The 16,803-nt window shown below is 39.0% G+C and overlaps 1 protein-coding gene across 2 annotated transcripts in view; it reads left to right on the forward strand.

Moving 5' to 3' along the window:
* Window positions 1-16,803, forward strand: part of Lonp2 (lon peptidase 2, peroxisomal) — a 117,518-nt gene that overhangs the window by 22,426 nt on the left and 78,289 nt on the right. For both annotated transcript variants that reach the window (XM_036187620.1, XM_036187621.1), the window contains exons 3-6: window positions 1,202-1,333; window positions 3,553-3,675; window positions 11,282-11,445; window positions 12,828-12,922. In XM_036187620.1, coding sequence (XP_036043513.1) covers window positions 1,202-1,333; window positions 3,553-3,675; window positions 11,282-11,445; window positions 12,828-12,922 — 514 coding nt within the window. The remainder of the gene's footprint in view (window positions 1-1,201; window positions 1,334-3,552; window positions 3,676-11,281; window positions 11,446-12,827; window positions 12,923-16,803) is intronic.

The raw sequence follows: 16,803 nt of genomic DNA on the forward strand, positions 1-16,803 counted from the left end.
GCAGAAAAAGAAAATCTGGTACATCTTCAGTGACTTAGTGTTTCTGCCCAAAAGGAATGTTGATACAACTCTTACCTTTCAAAGATCAGCACAAGACTGCAGCTGCCTCTGTATTCAGAGGAGGTGAGGAAGAGCAGGCCTGCTGTGTGCCCATAAGAAAAGGGAATCACTGTTATTTGTCCTGATGACTGTGACAATTGCTGGAAGCTTATCTTCAGCTTGATCTATTGCAGTATTCTAGCCTGGAAGTTTTGTTTGTTTTGTGTGTACTCACCAACTAAATTATCAGTGTGCAGACTAATTAATCCAAATAGTACATTAAAAATCAGAATTTCAGGGCTGGAGAGACGGCTTAGTGGTTTATAGCACAGACTGCCCTTCCAGAGGTCCTGAGTTCAATTCCCAGCAACCACATGGTGGCTCACAACCACTTCTAATGAGATCTGGTGCCCACTTCTGGCCTGCAGGGACACATGCAGGCAGAATACTGTATATATAATAAATAAATCTTAAAAAAAAAAAATCAGGATTTCAACTAGTAATTGGCTGTCATATTAGTATCAACTGTGCTATCAATTTCCAGAATCTAATTATTATATTGTAGTTATGTAAGAGAGTGTTCTTTTGTTAAGAACATGAGTCATGATGCCTGCAGCTTACATGTAGTATGTCTGGGAAGTGCACAGAGAGAAAGCAATGTCACAAAATAGGAAGAATTAGTGAATCGAGATGAGGAATACAAGGGGTTCATCATAATCTTCTTGCAACTTTGTTATACATTTGATTTTAAAGTCATAGAACAAATTTATAAAGCCGTGTATAAATTTTAGTATAAATACTTACTAGCCATTTTTGCTTTTCATTCATAGACATTTAAAAAATTTTATTATTTGCTTATTTTTTGTGCATGTGTGTGGGGTCAGAGGACAACTTTCAGAAGTCAGTTTTCTCTTTCTACCATGGACCCTGGGGGTCAGACTCAGGTCATCGAGCTTGGAGAGTGGCACCTGTATCTGATGAGACACCTCTCAGGCCCTCTGATATGCATTCTATGAAGTACTTGTTTCTTCTGTGGCCTGTGAAATGCTTGCCATCTTTCAAAACAAAAGATGCAGACCCAACATTAAACCTGCTGAAAATCTGATTATTTTGGTTCATAAATGCCACTGCTTGATTTCTTAGACTCTCTTTCCTCATTTAGTTGGTGGAAATGTTGGATATGTCAGTCCCCGCCGTTGCTAAACTGAGACGTCTTTTAGATAGTCTGCCAAGGGAAGCTCTGCCAGACATTCTAACTTCAATTATTCGGACAAGCAACAAAGAGAAGCTCCAGGTACTGTGCCCTTCTTGACTAGAACTGGGTAGCGCTCACACTTTCACCTTCATAAATACTTTCTGGAGGTTCAAGGAAGTAGCTAAAATGCTTTTACTTTAAAAAATTGACCTTTGCCAGGCATTATGGCACATGCCTGTCATTTAAGCATTTGGAGGTAAGTGCAAATAGATCAGAAGTTCGGGGTCATCCTTGGCTGCATAAGGATTTCAAAGCCAACTTTAGCTACATGAGACCCTCTCTCAAGAAAAGAGGAGGAGGAAGTGGGGGTGGAAAGAAAGAATACAAATTGACTTTCGAAGGTGGTTATTTTTACCAGGCCTGGTGGCACACACCTGTAATCTCAGCATTCTGGATCAGCAGTTCAAGGCTAGTTTAGACTTCACAGCCAGACTGTATCTCATGACCAAAAGCAGAGAAAACAGAGTTTACATTGGTGTTTACACAACCAGTGCTTGGGGTACAATCAGTAGTAGTAATGGTCAGTTTATGAAAACAGAGAAAGCAAAAATGATTTTTTAAAGTAAATATTTAATTTTTATTTAAATTTATTTTTTCTTTAAATTTCACATATTTGGGTGTATGGGGAGTTAGTCAGAGATTGATATTGGATGTCTTTCTTCATCACTTTACACCTTACTTCTTTAGTCAGGGTCTCTCATTGAGCCTGGAGCTCTCTGGTTGGCCAAACTGGCTGACAGTGAACTGTGGGACATCTATCTGCCTGGCTCTTCCCCTACCCTCCAAGTATTAAGGTTATGGAGGTGAGCCAGCACACCCAGCTTTTATAGGTTCCTGGAAATCCAAACTCAGGTCCTCAACTGGTAGGCACTGGTTGATACAGATTCAAAAGGTAGAAGCGGGAGAAAGCAGGCATGCTTTGGAATCACCTGGCTGGAGCCTTAGTGAGCACACTGTCCTGAGGGAGTGGGGTGGAGCAGCTGCCAAATCAGGCTGTCCCTGAGATCTGTTAATTAGCTATAGAAAAATTTAATATTTGGGGCTGGGGAGATTGCTCAGTGGGTAAAGCGCTTGCTTGCTATGCAAGGATGGGGACCTGAGTCAGAGCTTTAGCACTCATGTTAAACCCAGGCATGGAGTAAGTGTGCATTTACAACTCCAGCAGTTCAGGAGACTGTGGATCCTGGGGGCTCACTGGCTAGTGAGTGTCTAGCCAAACTTGGCGAGTGCTGGATTCACTGAGAAATCCTGTCTCAAAAGATAAGTTGGGAAGAGATAAAGGAAGACATCTGACATTGACCCCTTTGGCCTCCATGTACATGTGTGTATGTACACCATACACACACACACACACACACACACCATGCATACGTACACAGACACATACATTAAGTTAATATTTTGTACCTAGAATTTGCTGAGACCCAAAATATACATAGACTAATTTTCAGAAACAGTTGAAATCAATTATGTTCGGTTATCTTTTTTCTTTTCAGTACTAGGATTGAATCCAAGGTCTTAAACATACCAGGCAAACATTCTACTACCATTCTATATGCTCAGCCCTATTTTTCTACTTTGTGTTATGAGACAGTGTCTCATTAAGTTGCTCAGGCTGGCCTTGAACTCACTCTAGTCTAGGAAGGCCTTGAACTTGACATCCCTGTCCCTCAGTCTGCCAAGTAGCTAGGATTACAGGCCTGATTTAACAAGCCCAGCTATATGTTTAGTTCTTGATCATGGGATATATGACATTTTCAAATAAAAATCAATATTTTGGTTGTGTCTTTTTACAATTCTCATTTCCACTTGACTGATAATATAGTTAATTATGCTATAGCATGATTCCTATCATGATTGTTAATGGAATTGTTGAGGTTCTCTTAGTTTAGAGGAGCATACATTGAAAATTGGCAGGGTGGCTGCATCCCATAGCTTCCTGGAGGAGACTCACTGGCCCAATGTGGCCAAGGTCCCTAAGTGGCAGGGAGGTAAGAGATTCAGGATGGACTAGAGGTGAGGCACACAACAACACAGAGTGCCTCAGATCTGCTCCTTAGACAGCTTTGCCTCAGCAGCTCAGTGGCAACTGCCCAGGCACTGCCACACCACCCTGGTAGGGTCCTAGCAGGGCCAGGGCCATTCGAATTATAGTTTTGCCCTTCTAGTAATTTAAGGACTCAAGTCATGGTTCTACCTGCTGTGTTTAGAGTATGTGCTTCTGAGATAGGTGCTATAAATTGACTCAAATTTCCTAGATCTTAGATGCTGTGAGCCTGGAGGATCGGTTCAAGATGACCATACCTCTGCTTGTCAGACAGATTGAAGGCTTGAAATTACTTCAGAAAACCCGGAAACCCAAACAAGATGATGACAAGCGGGTAAATATCTTCCTTTTCTTTCCTTTTTTTTTTTTCTTTCTTTCTTGACAGGGTCTTGCTTTGTCACCCAGGCTGAACTTGAACTCACAACAGTTATCTTTCTCTAGCTTCAAGAGTACCAGGATTATAGACATGTGCTTCCATACCAAGCTCACTCTTTTATTACATTCTCCTTCTTTTTTGTAAGATTATAGACATGGACTGATAATGCTTCCCAGAGGACCAGCCTCCAGGTAGCACCCAGGGTATGCAAAAAAAAAAAAAAAAAAAAAAAAAAATCCATGAATGTGATGTCAGCTAGACTTTTTCTATCTGAAGGGTAGTAAAGAAACACATATTTTCTGATGGTAACTTTCTCTTTTACTTCATCTTAAAAAAAATCTATTTCTGAAAATCTCTCTGTCTCCACACAGCTATCTCTCTTTACATATAGCTACATATCTCTCTTTACATACATATGTCTATTTTCTGTACAGTCATACATCTCTACACACAGTTACATCTCTTTTCATACAGTTACATCTCTCTCCCCAACTACATCTACCTTCTACATAGTCACACATCTCTATACATAGTTACATCTCATTTTTACATAGCTACACAAGCTCTCTCTTTTACATAGCTATTCATCTTCTACACAGCTCTTTACACAGCTCTTTCTACACATTCTTCCTTCAACAGCTACATCTCTTCTCTCCATACACCCCTCTTTACACACACATCTCTCCCCTGTACACACATCTCTCTCCTCTACACACCTCTCTCTGCACCCACATCACACTACCTGTAACAGCTAACATCTGAACAAATATGAGTTACATATACAGGATCTGACCCATTCTAATAACACATGATAAGTCACACACAGTTTCTTTCAGGTTAGGGAGGTCACACTGACCAGGCATGGTGAGTAAAGCAGGCACGATGCTCTAAGTGGTCAGGGCTCCCAGACAGAGTGACATTGAAATTCAGGATTCAAACAATAAACAGTTAGTTGGCTGGACCCTGAAGTTAGGAGTACGCTAAAAAAGGCAGTTGCTGAAAGGATTATGTCTATTGATGTTGCTTTGTGCCTGACTTTGATTCAACAAACAGACACTTGGGAAGTTGTCCTTATACAGTTCATCTCCAGGGGCAACTAGTCTATTTTGGATTTTAAAAAGCTGCTTTGTAGCTGTACTGTTGTTTTCCTATTTCGGTCTTAATTATTAAAAATATCTGAGTATTATTTCTATTCATCAGAATTTTATAGCTTAAACAGAAATCATCTTCCTGACCATCCATAGCTATATGTGTGCCCAGTAGATGAAAATATATTCATGAGATAAACACACAAGCAATGGGGAAAATACCCATAGCTGTAGTCAGACGTTTTCCTGTGTCCCACCTGGCTCACAGTCAGGACAGATCTCTCCCACTTGTGTCCAGAAGCTGCTTAGTCCCAAATAAACAAACAGAGGCTTATATTATTTATAAATTAGATGGCCTATGGCTCAAGCATCTCACTAGCTAGCTCTTTTTTTAAATTTTATTTATTTATTTTTCTATTATCAGCTTGATACAGTATAAATTCTTATCCTAATAGTGAAATGTTTCATTGAGGATTGCCCAGTAATTGAGTAAAACTAAAACTTATTATAAGTCACAGTCATCCTAGGGTCCCCCCTGCTATATAGCCTTCCTGGTTCTGTGGGTTCTGATTGTTCTTTGCTTTGTGTCTAGTATCTGCTTATGAGTGAGTACATACTATGTTTGTCCTTCTAGGTTTGGGTTACCTCACTCAGGATGATATTTTCTAGTTCCATCCATTTGCCTGCAAATTTCATGTTGTCATTGTTTTTCTCTGCTGAGTAGTACTCCATTGTGTATATGTACCATATTTTCTTAATCCATTCTTCAGTTGACGGGCATCTGGGTTGTTTCCAGGTTCTGGCTACTATGAATAGTGCTGCTATGAACATAGTTGAACATGTATCTTTGTGGTATGATTGAGCATTCCTTGGGTATATGCCCAAAAGTAGTATGGCTAGGTCTTGAGGTAGATTGATTCCCAATTTTCTAAGAAACCACCATACTGATTTCCACAGTAGTTGTCCAAGTTTGCATTCCTACCAACAGTGGAGGAGTGTTCTCTTTGCTCTGCATCCTCTCTAACATAGACTGTCATTAGTGTTTTTGATCATAGCCATTCTGACAGGTATAAGGTGGTATCTCAGAGTCATTTTGATTTGCATTTCTCTGATGATTTAGAATGTTGAGCATTTCTTTAAATGCCTTTCAGCCATTTGAGATTCTTCTTTTGAGAATTCTCTGCTTAGCTCTTTAGCCCATTTTTTAATTGGATTGTTCAGTATTTTGATGTCTAGTTTCTTGAGTTCTTTATATACTTTGGAGATCAGTCCTCTGTCAGATGTGGGGTTGATGAAGGTCCTTTCCCATTCTGTAGGCTGTCTTTTTGTCTTATTGACCATGTCTTTTGCCCTACAAAAGCTTCTCAGTTTTAAGAGGTCCTATTTATTAATTGTGCTCAGTGTCTGTGCTGCTGGTGTTATATTTAGGAAGTAATCTCCTGTGCCAATGTGTTCAAGAGTACTTTCTACTGTCTCTTCTCTCAAGTTCAGTGTAACTGGATTTATGTTGAGGTCTTTGATCCACTTGGACTTGAGTTTTGTGCATAGTGACAGATAGGGATCTATTTGTGATCTTTTATATATTGACATCCAGTTATGCCAGTAGTGTGTTGAAGATACTTTCTTTTTTTCCATTGTATAGTTTTGGCTTCTTTGTCAAAAATCAGGTGTTCATATGTGTGTGGATTAATGTCAGGGTCTTCAATTTGATTCCATTGGTCTGTATGTTGGTTTTTGTGCCAGTACCAAGCTGTTTTTATTACTGTAGCTCTATAGTAGAGCTTGAGGTCAGGGATGGTGATGCCTCCAGAGGTTGCAACAGGATTCTTTTAGCTATCCTAGGTCTTTTGTTTTTCCATATGAAGTTGAGTATTTTTCTTTCCAAGTCTGTGAAGAATTGTGTTGGGATTTTGATGGGGATTGCATTGAATCTGTAGATTGCTTTTGGTAAGATTGCCATTTTTAATATGTTAATCCTACCTATCCATGAGCATGGGAGATCCTTCCATTTTCTGATATCTTCTTCATTTTCTTTCTTTGGAGACTTAAAGTTCTTATCAAACAGGTCCTTCACTTGTTTAGTTAGTGTTATCCCAAGGTATTTTATATTATTTGTGGCTATTGTAAAGGGTGATGTTTCTCTGACTTCCTTCTCAGCCTTTTTAATCATTTGTGTATAGAAGGGCTACTGATATTTTTGAGTTGATCTTGTATCCTGCCACTTTACTGAAGGAATTTATCAGATATAGGAGTTCCCTAGTAGAATTTTTGGGGTCATTTATGTATACTATCATATCATCTGCAAATAGTGAAAGTTTGACTTCTTCCTTTCCAATTTGTATCCCCTTGATCTTTTGTTGTCTTATTGCTCTAGCTAGAACTTCAAGTACTATATTGAATAAATATGGAGAGAGTGGACAGCCTTGTCTTGTTCCTGATTTTAGTGGAATCACTTTGAGTTTCTCTCTGTTTAATTTGATGGTGGCTATTGGCTTGCTGTAAATTGCCTTTATTATGTTTAAGAATGTTCCTTGTATCCCTGATCTCTCTAAGACCTTTATCATGAAGGGGTGTTAGATCTTGTCAAAGGCTTTTTCAGCATCTAATGAGATGATCATGTGGTTTTTTTCTTTCAGTTTGTTTATTTGGTATATTACATTGACAGGTTTTCATATGTTGAACCATCCTTGCATCCCTGGGATGAAACCTACTTGATCTTGGTGGATAAATTTTTTGATGTGTTCTTAGATTTGGTTTGCCAATATTTTGTTGAGTATTTTTGCATCAATGTTCATGAGGGATATTGGTTTGTAATTCTTTTTCTTTGTTGCATCTTTGTGTGGTTTGGGTATCAGGGTAATTGTAGACTCATAAAAAGAGTTTGGTAATGTTCCTTCTGTTTCTATTGTGTGGAATAATTTGAAGAGTATTGGAATTAGTTCTTCTTTGAAAATCTGGTAGAATTCTGCGCTGAAACCATCTGGTCCTGGGCTTGCTTTTTTGGGGGTGAGGGTGGGGGGTTGGGAGACTTTTAATTACTGTTTCTATTTCTTTAGGGGTTATTGGTCTATTTAAATAATTTATCTGGTCTTGATTTAACTTTGGTATGTGGTATCTATCCAGAAAATTGTCCATTTCTTCCAGATTTTTCAATTTTATGGAGTACAGGTTTTTGAAGTATGACCTGATGGTTCTCTGGATTTTCTCACTGTCTGTTGTTATGTCTCCCTTTTCATTTCTGATTTTGTTAATTTGGGTGCTCTCTTTGCCTTTTGATTAATTTGGCTAGGGGTTTGTCTATCTTGTTGATTTTTTTTTTTCAAAGAAAAACTCTTTGTTTCATTGATTCTTTGTATTTTTCTTTTGGTTTCTATTTCATTGATTTCAGCCCTCAATTTGATTATTTCCTGGTGTCTATTTCCCCTGGGTGACTTTGCTTCTTCTTGTTCTAGAGCTTTCAGTGTGCTGTTAAGTCACTAGTGTGAGACTTCTCCATCTTCTTTATGTGTGCAGTTAGAGCTATGAATTTTCCTCTTAGCACTGCTTTCATAGTGTCCCATAAGTTTGGGTATGTTGTACTTTCATTTTCATTGAATTCTAGGAAATCTTTAATTTCTTTTTATTTCTTACTTTACCCATTGGTGTTTTAGGTGGGTATTATTCAGTTTCCATGAGATTGTAGGCTTTCTATAATTTTTGTTATTGTTGAAGTCTAACTTTAAGTCATGTTGGTCTGATAAGATTCAAGAGGTTATTCCAGTGTTTCTGTATCTGTTGAGATTTGTTTTGTGACCAAGCATGTGGTCAATTTTTGAGAAGGTTCCATGGGGTGCTGAGAAGAAGGTATATTCTTTTGTGTTAGGATGGAATGTTCATAGATATCTGTTACGTCCATTTGAGTCATAGCATCTGTTAGGTCCTTTATTTCTTAGTTAAGTTTCAGTCTGGTAGATCTGTCTTTTGGTGACAGTGGTGTGTTGAAATCTCCCACTACTAATGTATGGGGTTTGATGTGCGATTTAAGATTTAGTAATGTTTCTTTTATAAATGTGAGTGCCTTTGTATTTGGGGCATAAATGTTTAGGATCGAGACTTCATCCTGGTGTATTTTTCCTGTGATAAATATGTAATGTCCATCCTGATCTCTTTCGATTGATTTTAGTTTGAAATCTATTTTATTAGATATTGTGGTAGCTACACCAGCTTGCTTCTTAAGTCCATGATTGGAAAGCCTTTTCCCAGTCCTTTACTCTGAGGTAGTGTTTGTCTTTGAAGTTAAGGTGTGTTTCTTTTATGCAGCAGAAGGATGGATCCTGTTTATTCTGTTAGCCTGTGTCTTTTTACAGGTGAGTTGAGACCATTGATATTGATTAGTGACCAGTGATTGTTAGTTCCTGTTATTTTTGTGGTCGTGTTGTGTTGTCCTTCTTTGGTGTTTGTTCATGTGGGATTATCTATTGCCTGAGTTTTCATGGGTGTGTTTAGTTTTTTTAGGTTGTATTTTTTCCTTCTAGTGCTTTCTGTAAGGCTGGATTTGTGGATAGGTATTGTTTAAATCTGGTTTTATCATGGAATATTTTGTTTACTCTGTCTATGGTGATTGAGAGTTTTGCTGGGTATAATAGTCTGGGTTGGCATCTGTGGTCTCTTAGTGTCTGCATAACATTTGTCCAGGACCTTCTAGCTTTCATAGTCTCTATTGAGAAGTCTGGTGTTATTCTGATGGGTCTGCCTTTATATGTTACTTGCTCTTTTTCCTTTGTGGCTCTTAATATTTTTTCTTTGTTCTGTATGTTTAGTGTTTTGATTATTATGTGGCAAGGGGACTTTTTTGGTTTTGTTTTGTTTTGTTTGTTTGTTTGTTTGTTTGTTTTGGATCCAGCCTATTTGGTGTTCTGTAAGATTCTTGTATATTTATAGGTATTTCTTTCTTTAGGTTAGGAAAGTTTTCTTCTATGATTTTGTTGAATATATTTTCTGAGCCTTTGAGTTGGTATTCTTCTTCTTCTACCCCTATTATTCTTAGGTGTGTTTTTTTTTTTTTTTTTTTTTAAATGGTGTTCCAAATTTCTTCGACGTTTTGTGTTAAGACTTTTTTGTTTTTAGTGTTTTCTTTGACCAACAACTCTGTTTTCTCTATTGTGTCTTCAAGGTCAGAGATTCTCTGTTTCATCTCCTGCATTCAGTTTGGTTATGCTTGCTTCTGTAGTTCCTGTTGGTTTAGTCAGAATTTCTATTTCCAGCATTTCCTCAGTTTGTCTTCTTTATTGTCTCAATTTCAATTTTCAAATCTTGAACTGTTTTCTTCATCTGTTTAATTACTTTTTCTTGGCTTCCTTTGATTTCTTCCAATTTTTTGTTTGTTTTTTCTTCCATTTCTTTAAGGAAATTTTTTATTTCCTCTTTAAGGGAGTTTTTCATTTCCTCTTTAAGGGCCTCTATCATCTTCTTAAAGCAATTTTTAGGATTGATTTCTTCTGCTTCTTCTACCTTGGTATGTTCAGGTCTTGCAGGTTTAGAATCACTAGGTTCTGATGTTGTCATATAGGTCTTTATGTTGTTGCCTGTATTTTTGCACTGCCATCTACTCATCTCTTCCTCTGCTCCATGTAGGCAGTGTCTGTGTCTGAAGGTGCCTCTCTTGTTCTCTTGTTCTGGGGAGGGGAGAAGATCATGAGAAGAGAAAACATAAATAAAAACCATTTGAGAAGGGAAAGGCTGTTCGAATTGGCACAGAAAAGAGTTTGGATTGGAAAAAGAACAATTTGAGCATGATGGAATAGAAGCCAGAAGTTACTGAAGCAGTGTAACTGATGGGGGTGGGGGGGTTAACAGCCCCTTGCTGGAGGAGCAGACCATCACAAGAAGGAAGTAAGCAAGGTTGACTCACCCAGGATGGGTCACGGGACAGGTGAAGTTGAATTACTGTGGAAAGGTTGGCAGTGCTAAGAGACATTTGCATGCAGGAGAACGATGGCAGTTACTGATGTAAGTGGGGATGCATGTGAGAAAACAGCCGGGCAGGTAGGTGCAGAAGACACCTGTGCTTCCCGGTGTTTCTTGCAGACACTTTTTAGCTGTTGTGTGCACTGACAGTCTGCCCACATTATGCTGGTCTGCTTTTTAAGATCTACAGTATGAATGTGTGCACCTGCCTCCCAATAGTTCTGAACCTTATTTCCTAAAGATACCAAAAACAAACAAACAAAAAAAAACCAAAAACATAAAAGTGTCTGTGCAGCACCCATCCTGGCCTACCTTAGCCTAGTACTTCTCTCCTCTCCCCTCCTCTCCCTCCCATTCTTTCTCACAGCCCCTTTTCCTCCCCCTCACTGCTCCTTTTTTCTCTCCTTTCTTGTCTTTCTTGTTTTATTAATATTTTGGAGACAGGGCTGACTTTGTAGCCTAGGTTGCCCTTTAATTCTTAGCCCTCCTGCCTCAGCTCCAGTTTGATTTGATGTATCCTTTCTACTTAGGTTATAGCAATACGCCCCCTCAGAAGGATTACACATATCCCAGGTACTTTAGAAGATGAGGATGAGGAAGAAGATAATGATGACATTGTCATGCTGGAGAAAAAAATAAAAACATCAAGTATGCCAGAGCAGGCTCATAAAGTCTGTGTCAAAGAGATAAAAAGGTAAAAGTTCATTAGTATTTTCACTTTGCTTGCTAATGTTAAAAATTACTGCTTGTGGAAACTTGATTATGCTACCTTGAGTCACAGACTAAAAGCTGCATATTGTTTATTCACTGATCATTTTCTTATGCTTGATCAGTTGTTAGGCTACCTATGCATAACTTCATTGCCAGCTTTTGTCTTTCTGACCTTCCTAATTCTTTTCTTTCTTTTAATTTATTTTTTCACTTGTATATGTATTTAGCCTGTACATACATGCAGTGCCTAAGGAGCCAGAAGAGAGCATTGGAAGAGAGATTGGAGTTACAGATGGTTGTGAGCCACCGTGTGGGTGCTGGGAATCAAACCCTGCTCCTCTGTGAGGATAGCAAATGCTCTTAACTACTAAGCCATCTCTCCAACCCGACCTCCCTAACTCTTAACTTGCAGCTGTGATTGGTGGAATTCACCCTCTTTCTTCATTGTTTTGTGTAGCTTACATCTTGAAATATTTCTTTCTCTCAGCTTTTTTGGAATCAGCTTCTTTGGAAATGATCTCTCTGTATAGGTCAGACTGGACTTGACTTTGAACCCAATTCTCCTGTCTCAGCCTTCTAAGTGAATAGACCATAGGCATGTACCACCATGCTCAGCTGTGAAAACATTAATACTCCTAAACTAACACCACTTTCACTAACCTTTTCTTCAAAGACTATGGGATGATTTATCTGTTCTGCTTGTATTCTGCTATCACACTTAACTATTGTAGCTGCCTTTTCAATGTCTAAAAGAATTGGCCAAATTTCTTTATTTACAATGCTGTTCACATGGTTCACATGTCAGGAGTCTGTTTATTTGTGGTTCTAAGAGTTTAACCCAGGACCTTGTAGACAGTAAGCATGCGCTCTGCTGCCGAGGTGTATCCTAGTTCTGTTATTTCATTTTCTCATTAGATTATAAAGCCAGAGGAAAGCTGGGGCTGTAGTTCAGAAGCAGCATGCTTGCCTATCACATATAAGGCTCCAGGTTCTGTCCCCAGTACTGCAGTGCATTAATTAGTTAATTAACTCCAGGGGATGGGGACTGTCAGTTTTTCCTTATATAGGCAAATTAAAGGAAAACCTCAACAACAAAATAGGATATATTTTATTAATTTTTTACTTGTATGGGTATTTAGTCTGTACATACATGCAGTGGACTGTACAATCAGGATAACCCTGGAGTTTAATAGAGTATCCATTTTCTGATATATATATCGAGTGTGTGTCTGTGTGAACTAGCTTTTTAAAACCTTTGTTCAGGGTTTTCAATTATACATGATAAGGGAAACATGCTTGGTTTTTCTGTTTTTGTGGAATTATTGTGTTCTTGAACCTGTTGGCTACATATTTTTTTCCCCACAGACTCAAAAAAATGCCTCAGTCAATGCCTGAATATGCTCTGACCAGAAATTATTTGGAACTTATGGTGGAGCTTCCGTGGAACAAAAGCACAACCGGTGAGCTCACAGTGACACCTGTCCATCAGTCTCAGGGCCACTCAGAAAGCTGATGCCGATTTTCATTTTACACAGCACAGCAGGACAAGATGGTACATGCTGTATTCCTACACTCAGGAGGGTTCTGGACTCAAGGCCAGCCTGGGCTATACTGGGAACCTCTATCTCAAAAAACGAACAGCAACAGATTTTTACTTTGTCATTTTGAAACCACTTTATTGAGATGTTGTGGCATAGAAGAAGTTGCACACACATTAAGTTGAAAATCAAAATACCATTCATGAAATTATCACTATCACCTATACTATAAATATACCTATCACTTCCCAAAGTCGACTCCCATTCATTGTGCTCTTCTAGTTGGCATGTGTGTGATAGAGAAGCAGAATCGGAGAGGGAGAGGTGGTTAAAAAAATGTGATAACTGCTCTTAGCAATATTTTATGTGTATGTCTGTGTATCACTTGCTCGCAGTGCCAAGGAGACCAGAAGAGGTTTGTTAGTCACCTGAAACTAGGATTATGGACAGTCATGAAAAGCCGTGTGGGTGCTGGGCATTGAACCTGGGTCATCTGGTAATGTGACCAGTGCCTTTAACTGCAGAGCCATTTCTCCAGCCCTCTTAACAAATTTTGGTTTAGTTTGGTTTGGGTTGGTTTTGGAGACAATGTCTCACTGTGCAGCTCTGGTTATCCTAGAATTCACTGTGTCAACCAGGCTGGCCTCAGACTTACAGAGATCCTCCTGCCTCTGCCGTTTAGCAAATTGAAGAGTACATACAGTGTTGTTAGGTTTAGGCACTGTGCCGTGTAGTCGAACTCCAGAATGTACACTTGTCTAACTGAAAATTGAGACTCTTTCCATCACCCTCCTACACCCTCTTCCTCAAGATCCTGACAGCCATCATACTCTGCTTCTAAGAGTTTTAAATTCCACATTTTAAATGAAAGCATACAATATGTGTCAGCTTCTGGCTCATTTCTTTTAGTTAATGAACTCTGTGTTGAAAGTAATGAGATTTCCTTGTTTTAAGGTTAAATATAATAGTTACATGATATACCACATTTTCTTTATCTGTTCATCTTAGTGGACATTTGAACAGCTTTCATTTCTTGGATATTGTAAATAATATCATATTGCATTTTATGTCAGCATGTAGCCAAGGTCCTGATTTCAATCATTTATTCATACACCCAGAAGTGGAGCTGCTTAGTTATATGATAGGTTTATTTATTTGCTTGTTTATTTGTTTGTTTTTAGTTTCTTGAAATAGTGTTTCTCTGTGTGTAGCTTTGACTGTCCTGGCCTCGAACTCAGAGAGCCACCTGCCTCTGCCTCCCAACTGGTAGGATTAAAGGAGTGAACCACCACTCCCTGGCTCATAGGTTTATTTTTTAATTGTTAAGAACCCTCTGTATCATCTAAGAACACAGCTGTTACTGAAAACGTTTCCAGGAGCCCAGAAGTGAGAGGAAAGGAAAGGGTTAGAAACGTCTTCCGGTACTAGGCATGGCATACACTCCTGTAGTCACAGCATCTGGTAAGCAGCAGCCAAAAGATAATAGCTCAAGGTCCATATGGCAGGTTCAAGGCAAATCTATGCTGCATGAGACCCTGATTCAAAAAAAGAAACAAACAAACAAAAAATCCCCAAAACTATTTTTTTTATTTCTCAGGTGTTTATTATTTTCAGGCTGTCCCAGTTTTTGTTTTTGTTTTTCCAACTTGACAAAAGCTAAAGTGATTTTAGAATTAGTAACCACAGGTGAGAAAATGCTTTCATATAAGACTGGCAGGCCTGTGAGGCATTTTCTTAATTAGTGATTGATGTGGAGGCCAGCCCATTGTGAGTGGTGCCACCCCTGGGCTGGTGGTCCTGGGTATGTGAGACAGCGGGCTGAGCAAGCTGAGGAGAGCAAGCCATTAGGCAACACTCCCCCATGGCCTCTGAATTAGTTCCTGTGAGTTCCTGCCTGACTGCCTTGAGTGGTAGATGAGATGTGAAAGTGTAAGCTGAAATAACCACCCCCCAAAAGAAGAGAAATGTCTGACATACCATTTCACATTCCTGTAGCGGTGTATGAGGGCTCCCATTTCTCCACAGTCTCAGTATCACTTGTTATAATTTGTTTTGTTGCTTGTTTGAGACAGGGTCCCATGTAGGCCAGGTTGGCCTGGAACTCATTATATAGCTGGGGAGGATCCTCCTGCCTTCTCCCTGTCCAGTATTAGGATTGCAAGCATGCACACCATGCCCAACTCTTGATTTTGCATTTTATGACTTGCTGTTGATGTCATTTTCAAACTTATCATTGCCAAAAACAACTCTAGAAATTGTCTTTCATCTGCATGCTCTATCCAGTTCTCTCTACAGCATCTGTTTGAAGAGACTATCCTTCCCTAGTATACATCTTGACAGCCTTACTGAAAATGAGTTGGCTATATATGGCTGGATGGATTTATTACTGGGCTCTGTTCTGTTCCAGTGTTGTGAATATTTTTATACCCAAGCTATACTTTGTGATTATTGTATAACCCACTGAACTGGCTTAGCGTTGCCCCTGTGCACATGAGTGTGGGGCCATCCACTGAAGTATTGACAACATACCAGTGGCCACAACCCCAAGAAAAAAATTATACTTCTTCTCTTAGTACCTCTGGGCGCCTTAACTTGGGTTAGTTCCAGCCTCCTCCCTGCTTCCATAGCTTGGCCCATGTGTTGTGGGGCTGGCTGCCTCTGGGTGCCTTATCCCGAGTCAGTTCTGGCCTCCTCCTTAGTCATCAGCTTCTACCCCAAAGTTTGCTGAATTCTTATCATAAAAAGAAAGTGAATTTTGTCAAAAGCTTTTCTGTATTTATTGAGACGATCATATGACTTTTCTGCTAATGTAATGTAGTACATTTATTGATTTATGTATGTTAAACTACCTGTGTAGTCTCAGTAAAAAAATCCTACATGGTTATGCATATGAGTCTTTTAATGTGTTTTTGAGCCCAGTTCAGTATAGGAATGGTTAAATGAATATGGATAATTAAATAATACACTACAAAGTAGCCAGAGTGTTGGTGAAATGTACATATGCTATTAAAAGTTGCTTAACATTAAATGGGGAAGAAAAGAAAAGCATTTTACAGAAGTCCTCATAAAATCTCATTTTGAAAAATATGTATGTAAGCTTACACTCATACCACCTGAGACAACGCACCAGACTGTTAGGAGAATAGATTAGAGGTAACTGCTTTCTTCATTTTTATTAGTTTCTAAATTGGGGGAGGGCATATATGATATTACTGCTGAAATGAGAAAAATACTCTTTAAGTTTTAAAGTTTTTGTTATTACCTGGAGGGGATGATGTCAATGGACAACTGTGTGGAGTTGGTTCTCCACTTTCACCTTTATGTAGGTTCTGGGTTGTCAGGCTGTGCAGCAAATGCTTTTATCCCCTGAGCCATCCTTCTGCCCACACCCCTCTTTCCCATGAAGGAAAAATGCCAGCACAATATAGAAACCGTATCCCCCAAAGAAATAATGTATCTGTGGAAATCATTGCAAATTTTGTGATTTGAGTAGGGGGTCTCTCTTTTTTTAGTGTCTCTCTAAATCTTAAATAGAATAACCAAACACAGTGGAGGGCTCTGTCTTGTTTTCTATTGCTGTGATAAACACCATGACTAAAAATTACTTGGAGAGGAAATGGCTTATTTCATTTTACAGCCGGTAGTCCATTATCCATCCAGGTTATTCAGGCAGGAGCCTGGAGGAAGGAGCTGATGCAGAGGCAATGGAGAAGTTTTGCTTACTGGCTTGCTCCTCATGCTTGCTCATTCTGCTTCCTTATAGTAGTCAGGACCACCAGCTGAAGGGTGGCACCACCCACAAT

The sequence above is a fragment of the Onychomys torridus genome, chromosome 5 (assembly GCF_903995425.1).
Source record: "Onychomys torridus chromosome 5, mOncTor1.1, whole genome shotgun sequence".
Lineage (NCBI taxonomy): Eukaryota > Metazoa > Chordata > Mammalia > Rodentia > Cricetidae > Onychomys > Onychomys torridus.